Source organism: Colletotrichum orchidophilum (assembly GCF_001831195.1).
Source record: "Colletotrichum orchidophilum strain IMI 309357 chromosome Unknown Scaffold_24.1, whole genome shotgun sequence".
In the NCBI taxonomy this organism is placed as follows: Eukaryota; Fungi; Ascomycota; class Sordariomycetes; order Glomerellales; family Glomerellaceae; genus Colletotrichum; species Colletotrichum orchidophilum.
The window spans coordinates 236329-254778 of record NW_019172980.1 but is presented as its reverse complement, the minus strand read 5'-3'; the positions used below and the strand labels follow the sequence as shown (position 1 = coordinate 254778).

General features: G+C 53.4%; 6 protein-coding genes across 6 annotated transcripts; 3 read left to right on the top strand and 3 right to left on the bottom strand.

The window, feature by feature from the left end:
• Nucleotides 1–567: 567 nt before the first annotated feature.
• CORC01_03887 (glycosyl hydrolase family 7) lies at nucleotides 568–3580 on the bottom strand (the record flags this gene model as incomplete). The annotated part of the gene is made up of 6 exons (XM_022615536.1): nucleotides 568–1040; nucleotides 1099–1588; nucleotides 1652–1892; nucleotides 2169–2666; nucleotides 2732–2871; nucleotides 2933–3580. The coding sequence occupies 6 exons, from the start codon at nucleotides 3578–3580 to the stop codon at nucleotides 568–570; spliced, it is 2490 nt and encodes an 829-aa protein (XP_022477955.1).
• A 1474-nt stretch (nucleotides 3581–5054) lies between these two features.
• On the top strand, nucleotides 5055–7586 carry CORC01_03886 (uncharacterized protein; the record flags this gene model as incomplete). The annotated part of the gene is made up of 1 exon (XM_022615535.1): nucleotides 5055–7586. The coding sequence occupies one exon, from the start codon at nucleotides 5055–5057 to the stop codon at nucleotides 7584–7586; it is 2532 nt and encodes an 843-aa protein (XP_022477954.1).
• A 190-nt stretch (nucleotides 7587–7776) lies between these two features.
• Nucleotides 7777–9117, bottom strand: CORC01_03885 (uncharacterized protein; the record flags this gene model as incomplete). The annotated part of the gene is made up of 1 exon (XM_022615534.1): nucleotides 7777–9117. The coding sequence occupies one exon, from the start codon at nucleotides 9115–9117 to the stop codon at nucleotides 7777–7779; it is 1341 nt and encodes a 446-aa protein (XP_022477953.1).
• A 570-nt stretch (nucleotides 9118–9687) lies between these two features.
• CORC01_03884 (uncharacterized protein) lies at nucleotides 9688–11535 on the top strand (the record flags this gene model as incomplete). The annotated part of the gene is made up of 1 exon (XM_022615533.1): nucleotides 9688–11535. The coding sequence occupies one exon, from the start codon at nucleotides 9688–9690 to the stop codon at nucleotides 11533–11535; it is 1848 nt and encodes a 615-aa protein (XP_022477952.1).
• Nucleotides 11536–12014: 479 nt separating this feature from the next.
• Nucleotides 12015–13479, bottom strand: CORC01_03883 (uncharacterized protein; the record flags this gene model as incomplete). Its single annotated transcript, XM_022615532.1, has 3 exons — nucleotides 12015–12494; nucleotides 12580–12858; nucleotides 13090–13479. 3 exons carry the CDS (start codon nucleotides 13477–13479, stop codon nucleotides 12015–12017), a joined length of 1149 nt encoding a protein of 382 aa, XP_022477951.1.
• Nucleotides 13480–15722: 2243 nt separating this feature from the next.
• CORC01_03882 (uncharacterized protein) lies at nucleotides 15723–18220 on the top strand (the record flags this gene model as incomplete). Its single annotated transcript, XM_022615531.1, has 3 exons — nucleotides 15723–15978; nucleotides 16165–16305; nucleotides 16671–18220. The coding sequence occupies 3 exons, from the start codon at nucleotides 15723–15725 to the stop codon at nucleotides 18218–18220; spliced, it is 1947 nt and encodes a 648-aa protein (XP_022477950.1).
• Nucleotides 18221–18450: the final 230 nt, after the last annotated feature.

Below are 18450 nucleotides of genomic sequence, written 5' to 3'. Positions count from 1 at the left end.
CACCAGATCTGACACCTCAATTTACGTCTCTAGGCTCAAATGCCTTTTATCGCGTCATGCTGCTACTTATCCTTACAACATAACACTTGGCGTGTACGTCGTGCGCCAATTGGACGTCGATAGGGACGTGTCTCATACTCCCCAACCCAGGGCATCCCCTTTTGGCATCCCGAGTTGTCCGTCTCTTCAGACGAACCGGGCGCACCGCCCATCTCTGAAGATCCAAATTGTGGGCTTCGAGGCTCCACGGAGCTTCCGGGTAATGCCGTTTCGGCACCTGGCCCAGTCTTCCTCGCCCGCCCTCTCCCGGCGTGTATCCATCAGGGCCCTGTCTTTGATACCAAACTTCCCTCCGTATCCATGTACAAGGTTGACGGGGAGGTAAATGCCCGATGCCGATGACGTTGGCATATTTCGTCATTGGATGATGCTCCTTGACTTCCGTAGAGCCCTCCACCGCGGACTGCGCGTGGTACCTATCAGCTAGCATCGAATTGCAGCCGGCCTCTCCACGATTCGGAGGTGTGGTCTCGTCTCGTCCGGACAGATCCAGCCATCCCTCGATGACTACCACAGAAACTCGCGGCAATTCTTGCTGCCGCAGAGACACGGAACCATTTCGCCTTGCTTGCTCTTGTCCTTCGCATCCGCAGCGTCCTCACTCACACCATCGACGTAGTCGAACGTGAGCTGCTCTCCGCGGGGAATGTCACGCAGCGCAAAGAAGGCGAGATCATGGATATGCTTGTCGGCATGATCTCCTACCCGCGCAAAGATCCGCAGATTCGGGTTGCAGGAGTGGTTAATAAACCGTGTCGGACCGGACATGAATTCGCCGTCAATTTCGAGTGGGGGACCTTGCAGGCGCATATCGGGGGAGTTTTCATCGGTGAACTTGTCGAGTGCGAAAAGGTAGACGTCCTTTTGCTGCGCAATGTTGGATGTATTGCGGCGGCGCTGGGCTTCCTCCGGTGTGATGATTTCGCCAATGTAGTTATCGACGAACTGCCCCCTTCTGATGTCAACCAACGATCGGACACCTATTGTCAGCAAGTCAGCTTCTCTCCAGCGAAACAGCAGATTTCTAGTGAAACTCACCCCAGCCCGTTCTCTCCGTCCGAAAGATCTGGAGAGGGATCTGTCGACCTCTCTCCACCACCCGGTTGGGACAACTGACGTCGCACGCGCAGCCTTGGTGACATTCGTAGATGGGTCGCGTCGAGCTCAGGAACTTTGACCGCAGCAAACCGGCCTTGGCGCCGTGCATATGGTACATGTACGCCTTCTTCCTCGCTTCGCCCTCGTCTTCGGAGCCATCCTCCTGCTCCTGCAGGCAGAGGCAGCCCTTGTACTGGCATTCATCCTCGTCTTCACATTCACATCCACTTCGGAAACTATCCTCTGCGGCCTGGACGCCGTGACCGAGCTTCGAGTGCTGGAGGAATCGAAAGGTGGGCGGGATGACTTCGTCATCTACTTCGTTCACGATTGTGATTGGGTACTGTTTGTGGTTCGGGAACGCTCGTATCTGGCACCATTGACAATCCGCCTTTTCTTTTTCGATGGCCTGCAATGCAATCCGGTCAGACTAACTCTCGCCATCTAGCAGTGTTGATGGGACAATTGCAATGTCCTTTGCGGGAATCCATACCCTTAGCGGTGTCTTGTTGGCATCAGGCTTAGGAGCGCCATGGTGAAAAAAGTGACGCACAGTGACCGCCTCCATTTTGTCAGCTTCTGTGGAATGACCCGCAAATGCTTGAAGGCATCCCGAGGGTGACGGTGTAGGTGCGAGAAGGTGTTCGCAGCCAGTCCATGTACGGAGCTGGGACCGCGGGGCAACCGAACCATCGGTGGCAGAAACCACCGACCACTTTACGCGACGCGTCCAGCTAGGTCCTTGATTCTGCTGACTCAGCGAATGATGGTGGGGCCGGTTTCGGGGGTCTCGCCGGCCGGGAACTTTCCTCCTTCCGTCCTTCTTTGCATGTTGCCTTTGCCTAAGGTACCTAGTTAGGTAAGTAGGTAATGTTAAGTAGGTAGCAAGGTACCTTGGGACGGTTGCGAATTCAAACTTGAAGCTTTACAGTGATCATGACGGAATAATCAACCACGAAAGACCCATGAAAATCGGCATTTGAATGAGGACTGGTATTTCGCAAGCAAACTACACATTCCGAGGCTTGTTCTTACACTGAGGCTTGAACGTAGACCCAAGTTCGCCCCATTTGATGTTGCTGAACGTCACAACCGGGTTCGGCTCGACCTTGACGACATTCTCCGGGAACCCTTCCGTCTCGTCGCAAGGCCCGGCGTCCGGAGCGCCGTCTAGCCAACTCATTCCACCGCCGGCATCCCACCATATGCTAAACGCGAGGACCACGCCGCGGTCGAACGACTCGCCCATCTCCCGGTGTGCGCCCAGATCCACGAACCGCCGCGAGCCGGTCGCCGCGCAGAACTCGTCGTTGAGGTAGTTGACCTGCGGCAGATCCGGGTTGTTGACGACTTCGCTGCGGATCAGGTGTCCGTCCTGGATGTACAGGCGGTGGATCTCGGTGAGGACGCCGGCCTTGTTGGCGGGAAACTGCGTGATGACGGTGAAGGGGCGCGTTGTGTCGACGTCGAATTCCGGGCCGCGGCCGTAGTAGTCGTCTTGGTTGACGCTTTTTTTTTCCACCGGAATTAGGTCTTGAGCTCTACTTCCCGGGTTGCCACACTGAACACTCACCGATACGGATTCCACGCGCAACCGTTCTTGTCGCAGACGCCTTCGAAGGCGCAGTCTTCACCCTCGCAGAGATAGACACCTGTCTGGTTGCACGGGTGCGGCGCCAGGTGAGCAGAACGCGAGTTTGCCTCCCAGATGTCCTATGCCAGCGTGTCAGTCGGTTCTGGGAGCGCGTACGTGGTCCAAAGGCAGACAACTCACCATCTCATTGCAGCATGCGCCGTAGCCTTCGATGTTGGCTTCGCCGTTGATGAACGGCGTAGTGTAGCACTGGGCATCGCAGTAACCCGTGCCATGACGGGCGCCACCGGTATTGAGTGCGCTCTTCCCGCCGTTGGCTTCCATCTCCGAGGTGTACAGGGCGCTGTTCATGCCACAGGGCAGCTTCGAGACGTCGACGTCAAAGGCGAATTCCTTGCCTGTCAGGTGCATCATCTCGTACTGCTCCTTGGACGGGTCAAGAAGATAGACGCGTGGAGACACCTGCACGCCGTCCTTGAGCTGATACATGGTTATGGCGCTGCCGTCCGTCGTGACGCCGACGCGGCTGTAGTCGTCGAGGCCCTCCTGAACACAGTTCTCGGCGCAGGCCTCCTTGGTTGGGCATGCTGTCTCGTTGGGCGGGCTGCCCCAGGAGCCGCAACTTCCTCCGCCGTTGGCCTGGTACACGTTATGCGCGAGAGAGTCGAGGACGATGAAGTTGTTAACTTCGGTGCATCCCCCGGCCTTGGTGCAGCGCCATGTTGTGAGAGGCGGGTGGTTCTCGGCAGGTCCGATCTGGCGCTGGGCTGTTGCCAGGCTCATGAAGAGGGTGACAAGACCAAAGCAGGAGATTGAAAGGGCCATCATGATTGTCCAGCGGCGGTGACGATCCTTGGGAACTGGACCAGAAGCGTCAAGAAGAAAGAGGAGAATGCGACGATAGCACCAGGAGACAGAGGAGTGTGGTCCTTGACCAAAGACTCGAGAGAACCGGGATCATGATATATACTCAGGAACAGACATCTACCTCCAGCTTCACCCTCAGCTGTCGGGTCTCTTCCCGTATACCCATTACGAACTTGCTCAGGGGTGCATTGGCACGGAAGGCGTTCTCCAGAGAGTTATGTTTTCCCGTGAACCTCTGTTTCTTCTCTTCATCCCGGAGTACTCCTCTTGAGGCGAAGGAAGGTCACCCTCCGAAGGCCTCGTCGGACAGTCTAGGCGCTGTGCCATTGATTGCCAACAGGGATTAGCAGCTCAGCCCCAAGACTGTGTCCGCCACGAGGTTAAGTTGAAAATGGGCCTTGTGTCATGCCAAGGTGCCAAACAGTCGTCCTCCATACTCTAATCCCTCTTGATCTCACGGCAGAACGGGCCAGGAACAGTGCATAGGTGGGATCTTGCTGCTCGCTTGGATACAACTCTACCCTCACCTTTCATCTTGGTGCAGCTGAACCTGCAGTGATAGATTGCCCAAATCCTTGAACTATGCAGCAAAGTAGTCCTCTGTATATCCGTCAATTAGCCGACCATTGTTGCTGACAGGGGCGATCTTCACACTACATGTACGATGAGTCTTCCGATCAGTCTGCTCGTGGCGTTTATTGGAGTCTAGGAGACGGGCAGAAAGCGGGGAGAGCCAGAATCCAGGCCAGCCTGCCTGCCCTGCCATGGACATGCCCTAGTTCTCCGCGTGAAGCCATTGCAGGGGTGCATGACCAGGGTCGATGATTCGTTCCATTTTGGCGAGAGGGGCAGCTCTTCCGGTTCGGATTCTGGGTTGGATACCAAGCTGTTCTGCGCCCATAGCAGAGAAGCATTCGACTGTTAAAAGCAACTTAGATATCCTCCCCCCTTGTCGTTCCCGTACAGTCTCTTTCCCATCGCGGGTCTTGGGTTTTTGGTGTCTCTTGAAGGTGGTAATAAGCCCAACCTCGGATCGGGAGTGTTAGACACCATCTACGGCCTCATTGTGGAGATATCAAGCATCGCTAAGATCAGCGCCAGGCAGCAAGATACCATCAAAAGTTGATTCGTGAGGCGCGTCTTACCTGCATACGCCAATCCAACATCTTGACGCCAGGGTTTGAAAAAGGATTCTGGCCCCTGAAACAACGACACCGAAACTCTTGCTTCAAGACATAAATACTCAAGCGTTGGATGGGTGAAGCGCAGTCGAGACCCTGTGAAATCCAAACTTCCCCAAACATCACATAGTCCCAACGCCTTGCTCAAATAACAACAATTGGATGCCATCTGATTCGTCTCAGCCGAGCCACCACCTTTCGGTAAGTTGAATGGGTGCGTCCAGAGTCTTTCTGACCGCCAAGGAGCAGAAACAATGGGGTCAGCTGATGTCGACATCATCACCGAACTCACCCAGTGGTACGAGGAAAGATACAGCGAAAAGACCGATAACGATATTCGCCTTGCCTACCTACTCTCGCCCGAGTGGGAAGCACTGGTATACCCTCGCTTAGCCGCCTACGATGACTTGGAAAAGAGGCGCCAGGCCGAAGGAGCTCCTCGACAGGAATGGCAGGACGCGGTCGACCAGGACCGACGGTCGTTCTCACACCATCAAAACATGTACTTCAAGCCCATCGAGCCTAGGCTCTGGCCGATATGTCCGCTGTGGGTTCATCTCGCCAGATACAAGGGACGGCCAGATTTCGATGCTCACCAGAGGCTACATGGTTGGGCCTCTCTGCTCGACGACTGGGAGGAAATACAGCGGCTTGTAAGGGATGAATCTGAGTTCTGCAACACACTGTCGCCCGCCCAGAGACGGTCATTTGATCTTCTCCAGTCATGGTGGAAGGCGGCCTACTGCGATGACGACCTCTTGAACGCTACGATTGCACACCTGCAAAGCCGCCGGCCTTTCTGGACGATAAACAACCCTTCCGCGGATGAAAATCTTTGTCTTGTCGCCAGTAGAGTCAAGACTGACACCTCCCTCTACCATTCACACCTTTTCAGACTCTTTCTCCTGGAATTCCATCCGCAGTCTTGGGAGCCTTTTCTCTGCCAAGTCAAATTATTCATGCTGCAGTCTGCGCGATATCGGTCTTCTTGTATTGCGACAATCCAAAAGCTTTCGTACCCAGTACTCCATCCGAGCCGCTCCCTAGCGGATGGGCAAGTTACATATCCCATCGTGGTTCAGAATGACGCGGAGCATCAGACCATAACTTCGGCACAGGCCAGCATCAATCCATACTACCTATGGGACAACAAGGGCCAAAAAACAGTGGCCGTCAAAGACCTACCCGAATGCCCCCCATACGTGTGCATCAGCCACACATGGGGTCGCTGGCGAACACGTACCGACACAACCGTTCCTGGAGTGCCGTGGCTGGTCCCAGAAAACACGCGGTACGATGTACGCGATCTTCCGGGGCAGCTCAAGGAACTAGGGTACCGATTCATCTGGTTTGATCTCTTCTGCATTCCTCAGGATAGGAGCGAGAGGGCTGCCCTAGAGATTGCAAGCCAAGCATCCATATTCAAGGGCTCGAGCAATTGTATCGCCTGGATCAACGACGTTGACTCCTGGCATGGCGTATTAGCCGCGTTAGACTGGATGAGCCTCAGGTCACAGTCGCTCACGTCGACTCGAGATACCAATGCAATCAAAGAAAGGATGGCAGAAGTGACCCAAGCTGCCAAGGTGCCGATGGAACTATTAAAGAGAAAGCCCCGAGATGAAACAGAAAACCTAGCCGACCTTGCTGATGATGTGACAGCAGGCGAGCCGACCTTTTGGATGTCCTCATTATGGACTTTGCAAGAGTGTATTCTCTGTCCCGAGATCCAGCTTTACTCACGCACCTGGGCGAGACTGGAAGACAGAGGTGGTTCAGCAATCTCGCTGAGAACGCTCATGGTGTTTCTCAGAGATACCCTACTTCACAACCGGCTAGAAGAACCCATCGCAGCCCCCTTCAGCGATCCTGTCAAACACGACTCGGAAGTTGCGAATGATCCTGGAAGGAAGCTCTATCTCAATGTCAGCAACTGGAAATTTCCTAGGGCGGTAAGGGACCTCTACTATCTTTGCATGATGACTCGACTCGACAATGCCCTCACGAGCGGCTCGCCGACAACGATCCTGACGAACGCCAACCTCCGGCAATGTACGTCAAGCCGCGCTCCCGCCATCATGTCTGCCGTCGGCGTGACGGACTGGTACCTGGAAGGCATGCAGGCGTCAAAGTCTGGCAAGGCCACGTCGCCGCAGCCCTTGGTCTTTGAGACCTATCCCCTGGCCTTCCTACGCGAAGCCTCGCGCAAGTTTGGCGCAATGTTCTACGAGAGCATCGCCAACAACCTGTCTCGGAAGAGCACCACCCAAGAGCTACGGCGGGTCCTGCTCCGCAACGAGCGCGGCGGGACTATGCTTCCCATCTCCAGGTCCAAGGGCTGGTTCTCCAACATTTCGGGATCATACGAGCACACCTACATTGACCGCCGCGACCACGAGGCCGTGGCGGACTGGATGGTCAACGAGGACGGCAGCGTGTCGATGCCCTCGGCGGGCATCGCCATGACGTCGGATGACGAGCCGGGAACGCGCAAACTTTCAGGGACCATTAACTGTGTCCTCGCACAGACTGATGCCGAGGGGAAGCTGGAGATGTACACGTCAGTCGTCAAGGATATGCTGTCGACGCTCAAGGACTTGAGCTATAGCTCTCGGCGTATTTATGCGGTCGCACTCTATCAAGACATGAGCTTTTTGCACGGCGTACTGCTGGAGAAGGTGCCGCTGTCTATCTTTGGCAAGCACTATCTCAATAAGATTGGGAGTTTTGTTTTGACAGACATGTCTCTTCCTCCGACTTCCAAGGTCGACTGGAAGGTGTTGTAGAGGCTGCTTGAGTCTTTGCATCATGTACAGCTCAACAATTTCTGCAGATCCATGGTAGAGATTCGCATTTCGAAGTAGTAAAGTTCTGAACATTTGTTGTTGGTACCTAGGAGTAATTCCTCAAGCCGAAGAAAGAATTGCCAACATTTCGCATGATAAAGGTTTATCAACGATGTCAACATGTACAATTCTAAAATCCTTCCAAAATTTCATGTACCCTCTTCCTCCCCTCCTTGACCGACGTGACCTCCTCCATCAGTAGCGTAGCCTTGACACCCGCATTGCCCCCAGCCAGCACGACCTTAAAGTCTCGAACCAGGGCGGCCGCCACCGCCTCTTCCGTCCGCGCGGTGCCCTCCCAACCGAAAAGACGCACGAGATGCATGACCAAGACGCTCCACAGCTGCTGGCCCAACCACAGGTACTGCATGGGCTGGTTCATCCAAGAGAGCAGCAGCAGCCCCGCCGGGAAGTAGAGGACAAAGGCGTATACCGTCGCCATGCTGGCCACCTCCCTAGCACGGTCGAAGGCGCTGTAGCGGATCGGGTGGCCGTAGTGGCGGAAGAACTGGAAGCTCGCCGGAGAGGCTGGCGATGGCGTGGAGACGAGGAAGAAGCCGATGGAGGGGACCTGGATTTCGAATATTTCTGCCTCTTGGCAGGGGGTTGGAGAGGCAACATATGTGTCATTCTTGGTGATTGAAGAATCACTTGCTGGGGATGAGGGAGTTGTCGTGTCAAGGGTCGACGACGCCGGGGAGGCCTCAGTGTCCATCAAGCCCTCCCGTCGAACGCGTGCCGCGGCGGCGAACAACTTGAGACCAAGAGGGATGCACAGAAAGCCAACAAACCACCTCGCTGGAGTATCCTGTCCGTTCTTGCTGAAATTCAACCAGATTCCCGAAGCCATCGCAAGCAAAATCGAGGATAGTTCGGAGACGATTATTCCCAACAACGTTCTGAACCCGAAGCTTTCGTCGATGGATGTTGACTGAGTGTCTATTTCAACTTCTTGAGGCGACAGGAATTCCAGAGAAAGTCGGTATATCCGTCTGGTCGTCCTGACGGCGTCTCCTCTCTCGTCACTTTCCCCTTTCGAACGCGCGATGCCTTCAGCATCGGCGCGGACCCTAGACCCGCCCAGGCCGATGCGGTCGTCAACGTGCTTCAGGACCTCGATCCAGAAGCCGTTCCGCACGGCCCGGGGCAGTTCCCGGCCTTCGGGGGTAGTCGCCGTCTTATGGAGGTAGTGAAGGCTCGTTTTGTCGGCAAAGAAGGTGGTGCCGAGCATGTCACCCCGACGACGACCCTTGTACAGGCCGTGATCGCGGAACTTGTCCAGCGTCTTGAGGGCTGCGCGGTGGAGGGGCCCGCCCATGGGCATGAAGAGGGCCAGACGGATGAGCGCGATGGCGTCGACAGCGTTGTAGAAGCGTTCGGGCCATAGGAGGCGCTCGAAGAGGCTGATGCCCGCGACTTCGGCGCCTAGGTAACCCAAGACTGCGCCGAGGGCTGAAGATGTTGCTGACATTTCTTCGATGCCGTTTGTCTGTGGCCACGATAAATGGATCCCGTTTGGTGGGGTAGGAGACTTGGGAGACTTGAAGGTGCTATCGAGAGGGTTTCAGCCCATCTTTGAAGACGGCGAGTTTCTGAAGCGTGCTCAACTTGAATCCTTCCTTGTCTGAAGCCAACAGGACGAAGCTCACCGAAGTGGGTTCATGTTGTCTTGCTGACTGTGAGAGAGCTGATGTCACGTCGGGGCCTGCACTAGACCCTAGCCCGCATGACATCTACGTCTATCTATTCGTCCCAGAGCGACTCTGCCGTAGGGCTTGACGCACATTGAAATGTAACAAGTCCTTTGTACCCAGACACAAGAAGTTGTAGCAGGGCCCTGCTGCTTACATCCCCCTGGTCCTCATCCCACTTTAGGGATGTGGATTTGCCTCATTTGGGACTTCGGTTTGAGCCTAATGAAATTCTGCTACGAATAAATCTGCCTTGCCGAGAGCCTGGTAGAATTGCTGCACGACGCGCCCAACTGGGGGTTGAAATAGTTACGGACTGGAGATTCAGAATTGCGAATCAATACGACGTCATGGTATGTGCAGCCGATGATGGAATCGAGAGCTATTGGATGCAAGTACTCATCGAATCGCGCGGCGCACAGGAAAGGTTGACTGCTTTAGAAGACATCGAAGACTACTGGCCACGGCGGCTGCTACACATCCCGACACTGACCTCAGTCGAGAGAGACGAGAACAATGTCTACGGCGCCACCGAGAAGCCAAAGTACAGCATCCTCACTTACACCTGGGGCCGCTGGAAAGTCAGGAATGGCAACGACGACACCGCTGCGTTGCCGGTGAAGGGCGCTCCGTGGAAGATCCCCTCGATACAGGAGGCTCATTTCACGGTGGCCTCGTTCCGAGCCGTCATCGAAGCTATGGCGTCTCAAGACGTCCAATGGGCTTGGGTCGATATCGCTTGCATACACCAAGAAGACGAGATCATGAATGCTGAAGAAGTCGGCCACCAGGTCGCCATTTTCGATAAAGCAGTCAAGGCGCATGTTTGGCTATCTGGGGCTAATCACGAGAGTCTCACCAAGGCTTTTTATACCATAAATGAAGAAATAGGATACCTTACATTCAGCTCGTTCCGTACAACAGAGAACTACTTGTCGGCCTTGATCACGACTTGGGCGGACATTCACCTGGAAGAGATTAGGATGGCCACCACATGCAAAGCAATCGATCGTATCAGTTCCGGGCTCCTAATTGTGCTGCAGGACCCTTGGTTTTCATCTCTCTGGACCCTGCAGGAGGCCGTACTGCGCAACGATGCTCTGATCCTGAGCTCAGAAGGACTTCCCTGCGTTTGGACCACGACCGGTGACGGCAAAGAATACCAAGCTCATCTCTCCATGTTTGTCAATGTCTGCAACAACATTTACTTGGATCTCATCAACATGCAGAGAGGCATCGAGTACCATGAGGTTACGGGTAACGCCCTAATGGACTGGGAATTCGATCTGAAAAGCAAGATTGACAGCATGCTGGCGCTGCTCATCCGTTCGGGCACGTACAACTTGCCTACATCAAACCCGAACATCCCATACAGCATGGCGCGGTACAGACAGACCTCCAGACCGGTGGACCGCATCTACGGAATCATGCAGACGTATAACCTGCGTGTGGGCAAGGTCATTCGGCCGCAAGACAACCCGTCACTAGCAGATCTTGTTCAGGAATTTGCCGTGGCAATTGCCACAAAGAACCCCATTCTCTGCCAGCTTTTTGTTCACACGAAAAAGGCAGACAAGCTTTCGAGCTGGCGCATCACAGAAAATTCGTTTGTGCCGGCCAACTTTAGGACACCGACAAACTACATTTTCCGGTCCAAGTTCTATCCACATAGCCACGAGATCATGAGGGCATCCGGCCGTGTCTGCCGTTTGACTGATGCACTCAGGGTGCAAGACGACCTGGTTCAATTCCTCCACCGAACAGATAAATCCGGCAATGTAATGTTCATAGACAGGGTCTACAGCAATGGTCGCATAAGGATCATGACGGACGAGGGCTTCACGAAAGAGCATCTCAACCTCAATGGCTACTTGTGGCAGCTCGGTATACCCGGGTTTCGTTGGCTGTTTCCTCTCAGCGCCAACTTGCCGATTGTTCTCCGCGACTTGTGGATATTCCATCTTGGAGATGTCGACGGCGATTTTGACTCACGGATCAGAAAGCATGTTCCGAGGAGCGTTGGTGTACTGCTTCGTCCTGCATATGAGCCAACAGAATCAGCTAGAGACGGGGCTGACTGGGCTAATGTTCCTCACACGCGAGTCGGACTTTGTACATGGAGTCCATGGGAGGATGAGGGCCGGCGGATGATGGATAAAGATGTCAAATGGAAGTCTGTGGATTTCGAGTTTTTTTAGGACACACCTTCCTCTCCTGGGGAGTGTCTCATCGCTGATTAAGTAGGCTTTTTGCATCACAAATAGTTCGAAAAAGGATATGTGGGGTTGATACTTGATTCTAGATGTTTCTTGTTGGCTTGCAGGCTTTTACATATGCCGGTAGAACGTTTATTGGTTATCAAGTAAAAGAATTCAAGGGGACCGCGGCAATAAAAGTAAGGTAGTTCAACACATGTCCTAGTATTCTAAGGCTTATTCAGGTTGCACTTACATAGATTAAGGGTTGAACTGTCAGTGGCAATGAGAGGGCTGTGTTGTGTCTATTCTGCCATTCTATCTAGCGATCAACTTTTCGATTCCTGTATCTTACGACTCTAGGCTACTGCCCTTGAATGTTAACCTGCTCGACAAGTCTCAATAGTGTCTCAAGTTACTGTCGCGTCTACTGTTCAATTTCTTCCAAATCAATTCTCACACCCGCTGCTTCTCTTTTGCAGTCATTGGTAATGAGCCTTGATAACATCAACAATCACACCGTGATCCTCATCCTGCTTCAAACCACTGACAACGACAACAGCAAGTACGCCCTCGACGCCCTGCACACGAATAGGCACACCGCCGCCGTGAATGGCATACTTTCCAGCCTGCTCCGTGCTCATGCCAAACTTTGACGCAAAGAGCTGCTCATCGCCGCCTAGCTTGTTGTGGAGGAGCCAGGTGCTACAGCCCCATCGGAGCACGGCGTTGCGTTTGCGCTGCACCCACGTCTCGTTATCGGGGAGCGAGCCGGATCCGACGGCCGTCTGGAAGAGGACCTGTTGGCTGTTTGCCAGCGCGATTGAGATGACTGTGGGCTTCTTGTTGACGAGGGCAAAGGGGAGGAGGCGGGCGTGCAGGAGGTGGCCTAGCTCAAACGCATCCTCGTATGTAAAGGACTGAAATGTGAAGGAGTCACATTCTTGCTGAATAACCTCGACCTGCGAAATCATTAGAGTTTGTTGCTGTTTCGTTTGTCGTGTTGTTGGCTCATGGTGGCTCATGTTAGCCTCGGGCAACACTCACGTCGCGGGGCGGCGATGGGATGGGGATCGGAGCGGCGGCAGGGTCGCGGATGGCGGCGAGGGACATCTCCAGGCCGAAGCCTGCGGGGTGTTGGCGGGTCCAGACTCTTTGAGACATGTGTAGGTGTGGCCGTGGCGCTGAACTCCGCGAGAGCGGTTTTAATCTTTCAAGATATGTGTTGAAGATTGAAGAGTTGTTTCGCGGCGCCTTTGGTGACGAATCGGCTGACAGGATACTTGCTGATGAGTCGCCGCCGTCGTCGTCGTCGTCTTCGTCTTCCTGCAACTGAAGAATGAGTCAAGTTTGTTAGATACGGTGGTGATTCTTCTCATTCCGCGTTCCGAGTGAGCGAAAGCAGCGCGCATTTGCTCTTAAAAACCCCTTGCAAGAATGAATCCCCCCCAATCCCATCCTATCCCACACCCGCTGGGTCCCAACCGTCAGGCAGCCCACTTGGTGCTCTCAACTGTTACAGTTACCTAATTGGGAAAGGAGAGTCCAAGAACTTACGGAGCCGGGAATATCTCCATGTTGCGTGATAGGCTGCAAGAAGGGGGGTATGGTGACGGGTGTCGTCACGCTCGGTGCCCGGGCTTGCGTTGCGCTCTGCGCTGTGCTCTCTTCCGCTGCCGATGTGCTCGCTCGTGCGCTGAAGCTTGATTGACCAGCTGCAGCTGATGTTGCTGCTGTGCTATTCCGCCCATTCTTCTTGTTGGGCGTCTTGGAATACCGATATAGCCCCCATTCTCGGAGCCGGCGTTGGAACGTCTTGCCGTTGATTTCGTATCCCTTTGCGGCGAGGCCCTTTAACATGCTCTCGACCGTCTCGCGCCGGTTAAACGCCTCAATGATTTCATCCTTGAAGGGCTCCAGGTCGAGACGGGGCCGCCCAGGAGGCATTGTCATTGTCCGATGTGCTTTCGCAGCGAGTACATATACCTCTCCCACAACACGGCTTTGTCAGTCATGGACACATGAATGATTGGAGGCGCGATTCCATGGGTGCACCCGACGAGATGTCCGCGAGGGGATGGCGGGTATTGATCCCAGGTTCCCGGGCGCGCTTTCGACGGATTGGCGATTTTGCCTTTCTGCTATGCGCTGTGGCTGACAGCCACAGTGGCTGGGATTCCATTCCGCGTATCGACAATTGTTCCTCACTCCCAGCAATGTTGTTCAGAGTTGAGGGTTGCAAGTACCACGAGTCGCCGGGGTCGATCAAAGATCTCATCCTTCAATTGCGTAATTTTCCCTTAAGAGTTTCGGGCTGGATATGCGACTCTGCCATTCTACTCTTTACCTCTAAACCAAATTCAAAGATTAGTTCTGCTCATGCAAATGCCGTCCGTAGTCTTAGGCCATAAGTTTGACGGCGCCTCTGGGGATTAATTTTATGTACAACATGAACTCAGTCTATGAAGTGCAATTTTATTGAGCACACTCTGCTTTTATATATTCTCCAATGCCGCAATAATGCTATTTCTCTCGTTCTTCAACGTCATCTGGATGTATACATGCAATATTTGCATCAGGGAGTATAAGTGGTAATAAAGAGTTCCCCTAGAATTGTTGAAGTGAGCACAGTAGTGTTAGATCTAGAGATGTTGGACAGATTGGAGAATGTGTCTTGTTCCACGTATATGACACACACACAAGTTCTAGGTATTAGAGTAAGAATTGAGCAACTGCGAACAACCGCGGGTTCGCTGGAGGTTTCCAATCTGAAGCAGAAATTTGAAAGATTGTATTGCGCCTGTCGATGTAGCACTCGTTGCGACTACGTTTGTAAGAAATACCTCTCAACGCGGCAATGCTTTATCTTGCAATGTGAAACAAGTTACAGATTATAGGTGTCTCGTATGAATCATCACTATGAAAATTTTCTAGCGCATCGTAATGCTATCGCGAAAGACAGAAGTATGCAGGTTGATGCAGCGATGATTTACGGGTACCAGACTCACTCAGACCATAGATGCCAAGAAAGTCCAGATATTCTCTCGCGATAGACCTTGCTCTTTGACGGTAAGAGTCGGACGATCTGTATAGATTCATCGTTGCCTAGCCAATCGTTTTCCGGACTCTAGACGAGCCTTCCATGTCGTGTTGATGAGGACTAATGACCGCCATCCAAAATGGAACGTTGTTGGCACAACGGAGTCAACTCTGAACTAAGATCATTAGGTTGCGTCTGTCAAGAGCCATTTGCGTTGAACGGGAGTTAGTTCGTGCTTGCGGATCTGCCGTATTCAGAATCAGATCTATGTAAGTATGATGTTTGCTCTATTGGAATGGTTATGTTGTCGGCGGATATTGGCTATCGAGCCGCGAGAGCATGATTACCGTAATATCAGATATTTAAATTGCGATCTCTCAGTCATCATCGGCCACTGGGTTCGGTATGAAACTCTGGGTGAGTAAGCGAATGTAAGTTTCTGAGAGATGTGTATCCGTCCGAGACTAGAGATAGACTACCCCAGTTGAGTTGGGGGAGAAAGACCGGACGAGGCTATGAACTTTAGTTGGTCTGTGTTGTATTCAACTCACGGATCAACTCTAGAATCGCTGAGATGACGGCCAGGAAGAAAATGAATCTGCCACAACTTGCGCGCAACTTGAGCCCCATCCTGGGCCGGAGAGCACAATACAACCACGAGTCCATTCGGACAGCGGCCGGTTGGCCCAATGGCAAGGCGTCTGACTACGATTCAATGTGTAATCAGGAGATTCTGGGTTCGACCCCCAGGCTGGTCAATTTCATTTTTTGCCGTGGAAGAAAATGGCCCTGAAGTGTGCTTAAATCCGTTGTGCCACCTATGTAGGGTATTCAATATCTTTGAAGACTCCAGGGGACACCCCACATGATCGTTATGAACGGAGTGGGCCGAAGCACGGTTCGTTGGTTGTTTTCTCGGCGAAAAGCTTGCACTCGCCGCATCGTCACCGGCTAACTTGTGGGAGGTGCCGCTTACGTGGATGAGGTAGTAACAAAGATCGGACGCGCGAGCAGCTTGACACGGTTCAGCATCGGTCTTGAGCGTTCGACATCTCGGATGGTACATGTATAATGGTCGAAGTGGGCATTGAGTGCCTGTTAATTGACAATAGGTATCAGTAATTGAGAGCGAGAACGAGCGGATTCCATCATGATTAAGATCTGGGGAATGACGGCTCAGAGTCAGGGAATGCTCGTATCCCATCGGCACCACCGCTCCGTCGGCGACCCGTGGGCGCCGGCAACGCCGTGGGACCCTGGTCGGCACTCTGAGCTTGTGGGAGGGCTCTTGACTGCCAACTTCACCTCTTCAGGGCTTGCCGTTCTCCCGGATGTTCTCCTCCCTGGGGCGGGCTTGACGTTCCCGGATGACGCTAAAGGGGCATCGACAAGTCTAATCAGTCCAGGTCTGATACTTGATACACGGTAGGGCAAAGCCAACATCGGCGAGCCGTTCACAATTGCCTGGTGAAGAAAGGCACAACGGCGCACTACAATCTACGCAAGACAATTAGCAACCAACGCATAAAGTAAAATCAAACTCTAATGACCGGCAAGTGGAACCACTCGCTGCTGCTGCCCCTGGCCAGCAGCCAATCTCCCCTTGGTGCCTGACTCATTTCTCGACCAGGGTGAAGGTTTCAACCGGGACTCGGGTCTCATGCTGCCCCCACACGATGTCGAGTTCCCCTGGCTAAAACTGAAAGACAAGCGAACGAGTGATCACGACAGACGTCAACGGTGCTGCGGAAGAGCCAGGTTTTAGTCCTTTGGACCACTGGGTCAAAGTGTGCCCCTAATCCCGCAGTGGCCGAGCCTTCGGGTCCTGTCCTCTTTGGGAGGAACTGGAGTTCAAGGATGTTTATCAATACCAAGGTCCCCAGTGAACCGTGCCATCTCCAGCGGCGCGCTGTCGCACGAAGTTGTTCCTTTTCAAGTAGTGTTGTCCGTCCACCATCCCCCTCCTCCACAGTTACCTAAAACTCTTCCTCATCCCAAAACCGACCTCCTCTGAACCCCGATATCCCGCCCCGGTGAACGCATTGAACGTGTTGGACGTATCGAAAGGAGACCAATGTTGAAAACGGACTTGGCCAAGGCGCTGCCCTGTTAGAGAAAACAGACAAAAAAAAATCCAAACACGATTTCCGACGCGATCGTGCGTCGACCCAAGCCGGGGCGAAGATGTCTTCGAGACATCGGAATCGAATCATCCCGACTTCATCGATCCTCATCTCATACCTCGCGTCGATAACTCATGCCACATTTATCAATGATTTCTCAGCGTACCCAGCAGCAGCAAGACCATGTCTCGACTCAGCGGCCGCCGCGTCCGGGTGTACCGGTAACACGGTGACGGAGATGAATACATGTTTGTGCGGGAATGGCGGGAACTTTGTGCTGGGGACGTCGAAATGTGTGGAAAACCAGGCAAAAGACAAGCTTGGCGATGTTTATGAGATGCTTCTGACCTCCTGCACGGATTCGAGAACGCCATTGGGCATTTCACAGGCACAATTCCTAGATGCCGACGACAACGACGATGCAAAGTCAACAACTTCTTCTTCCTCTACTTCTTCTACTATTACTACTACTACTACTACTTCTCAAAGTACCACAATGCTTTTCATATCCACAAGCGCACCACCAACCGAAACACCATCATCTTCAACAACCTCGACTTCGCTATCTCTCACGACGTACAAGAGCGTTATAGCAGGCGGAGTCACAGTGACAGTAACGAGAGGAGTTGAGACAGTGCCGACTGGAGCGGCAAGTGGAAACCAAGCCACCACCAACGCGCATCCAGGGCCAAGCCATACGGCTCTTGCGGCAGGACTAGTAGGAGGACTGGCATTCCTATTGGGTGCACTGGCGTTAGTTTGCTTCATTCGCAAGAAGCAACGCAAGGAGCGAAAGGGGCAGGTCGGTACCGGTGGAAAATTCGCAGCCTTATCCAGCGCGACTAGCCTCACCACGATGTCGGCCTCACCACCTCGGGGGCAGGCGACGACGGCATACCACGGCGTGAACGACCAACGACCCGATACGGCAAACACGATAAACATGGCGGTGGGCACTCCAGGATGGGACCGCCAGCAACAAGGACCACAAAGTCCTCAACATTGGCAGAACAACTCTCCCGGGCACTACGGCCAGCCCACAGCAACCTGGCCATCACCAGTCGCCAACGGCGACGGGACTACAGGAACATGGGGGTTTTCGCCCGTATCGCAGTACTATGCGAACTCATCAAGAGGCCACGACCCGTCATCACAGACCGGCACCTGGAACGCGCATGCCGTTGAGGTGGCAGCCGCTCCGGTTCCCGCTCCTCACCCTTCACATTCCTCGAATAACACATACTCTCCCGTCTTTGAACTGCCAGGAGACCAAATACAAGCCGTAGAGGCAGACTCGACACCAGTCGGCCATGTTCAGCCGCCGGTGGTGCTACCACCTTCGCAATCAATACAATCGACTCCCGCTCAGATGCGAGCGCAACCAGTGCAGCCAGCACCAGCACATTACGGAATGCCGAGACAGATCGACGATGCACTTCAAATATCGCGAATAGAACTACCGCCGCCTCGGTACTCGGGCCCGTCATCATCAGAATGGGTCAGCGAGGATAAAAAGTTTGGTTAGATGGGGGACTGGGGCGAGATAGCACTGAGCTCTTCAGCATAATGATATTTTATAAATCTTGTAATATTACCCACATGTAGACTTCGGGGCATCACTGCCGATATGATGCATAAGCCTTCAAATTTCGCATAAGATCAGGAATCAACCCACACAGCCCTGTAGCCTGTGTGATGTTATGGCCACTGTGCATATATAGAGATGTTGAGGATGACCCAGTTCTTTATTTCTGT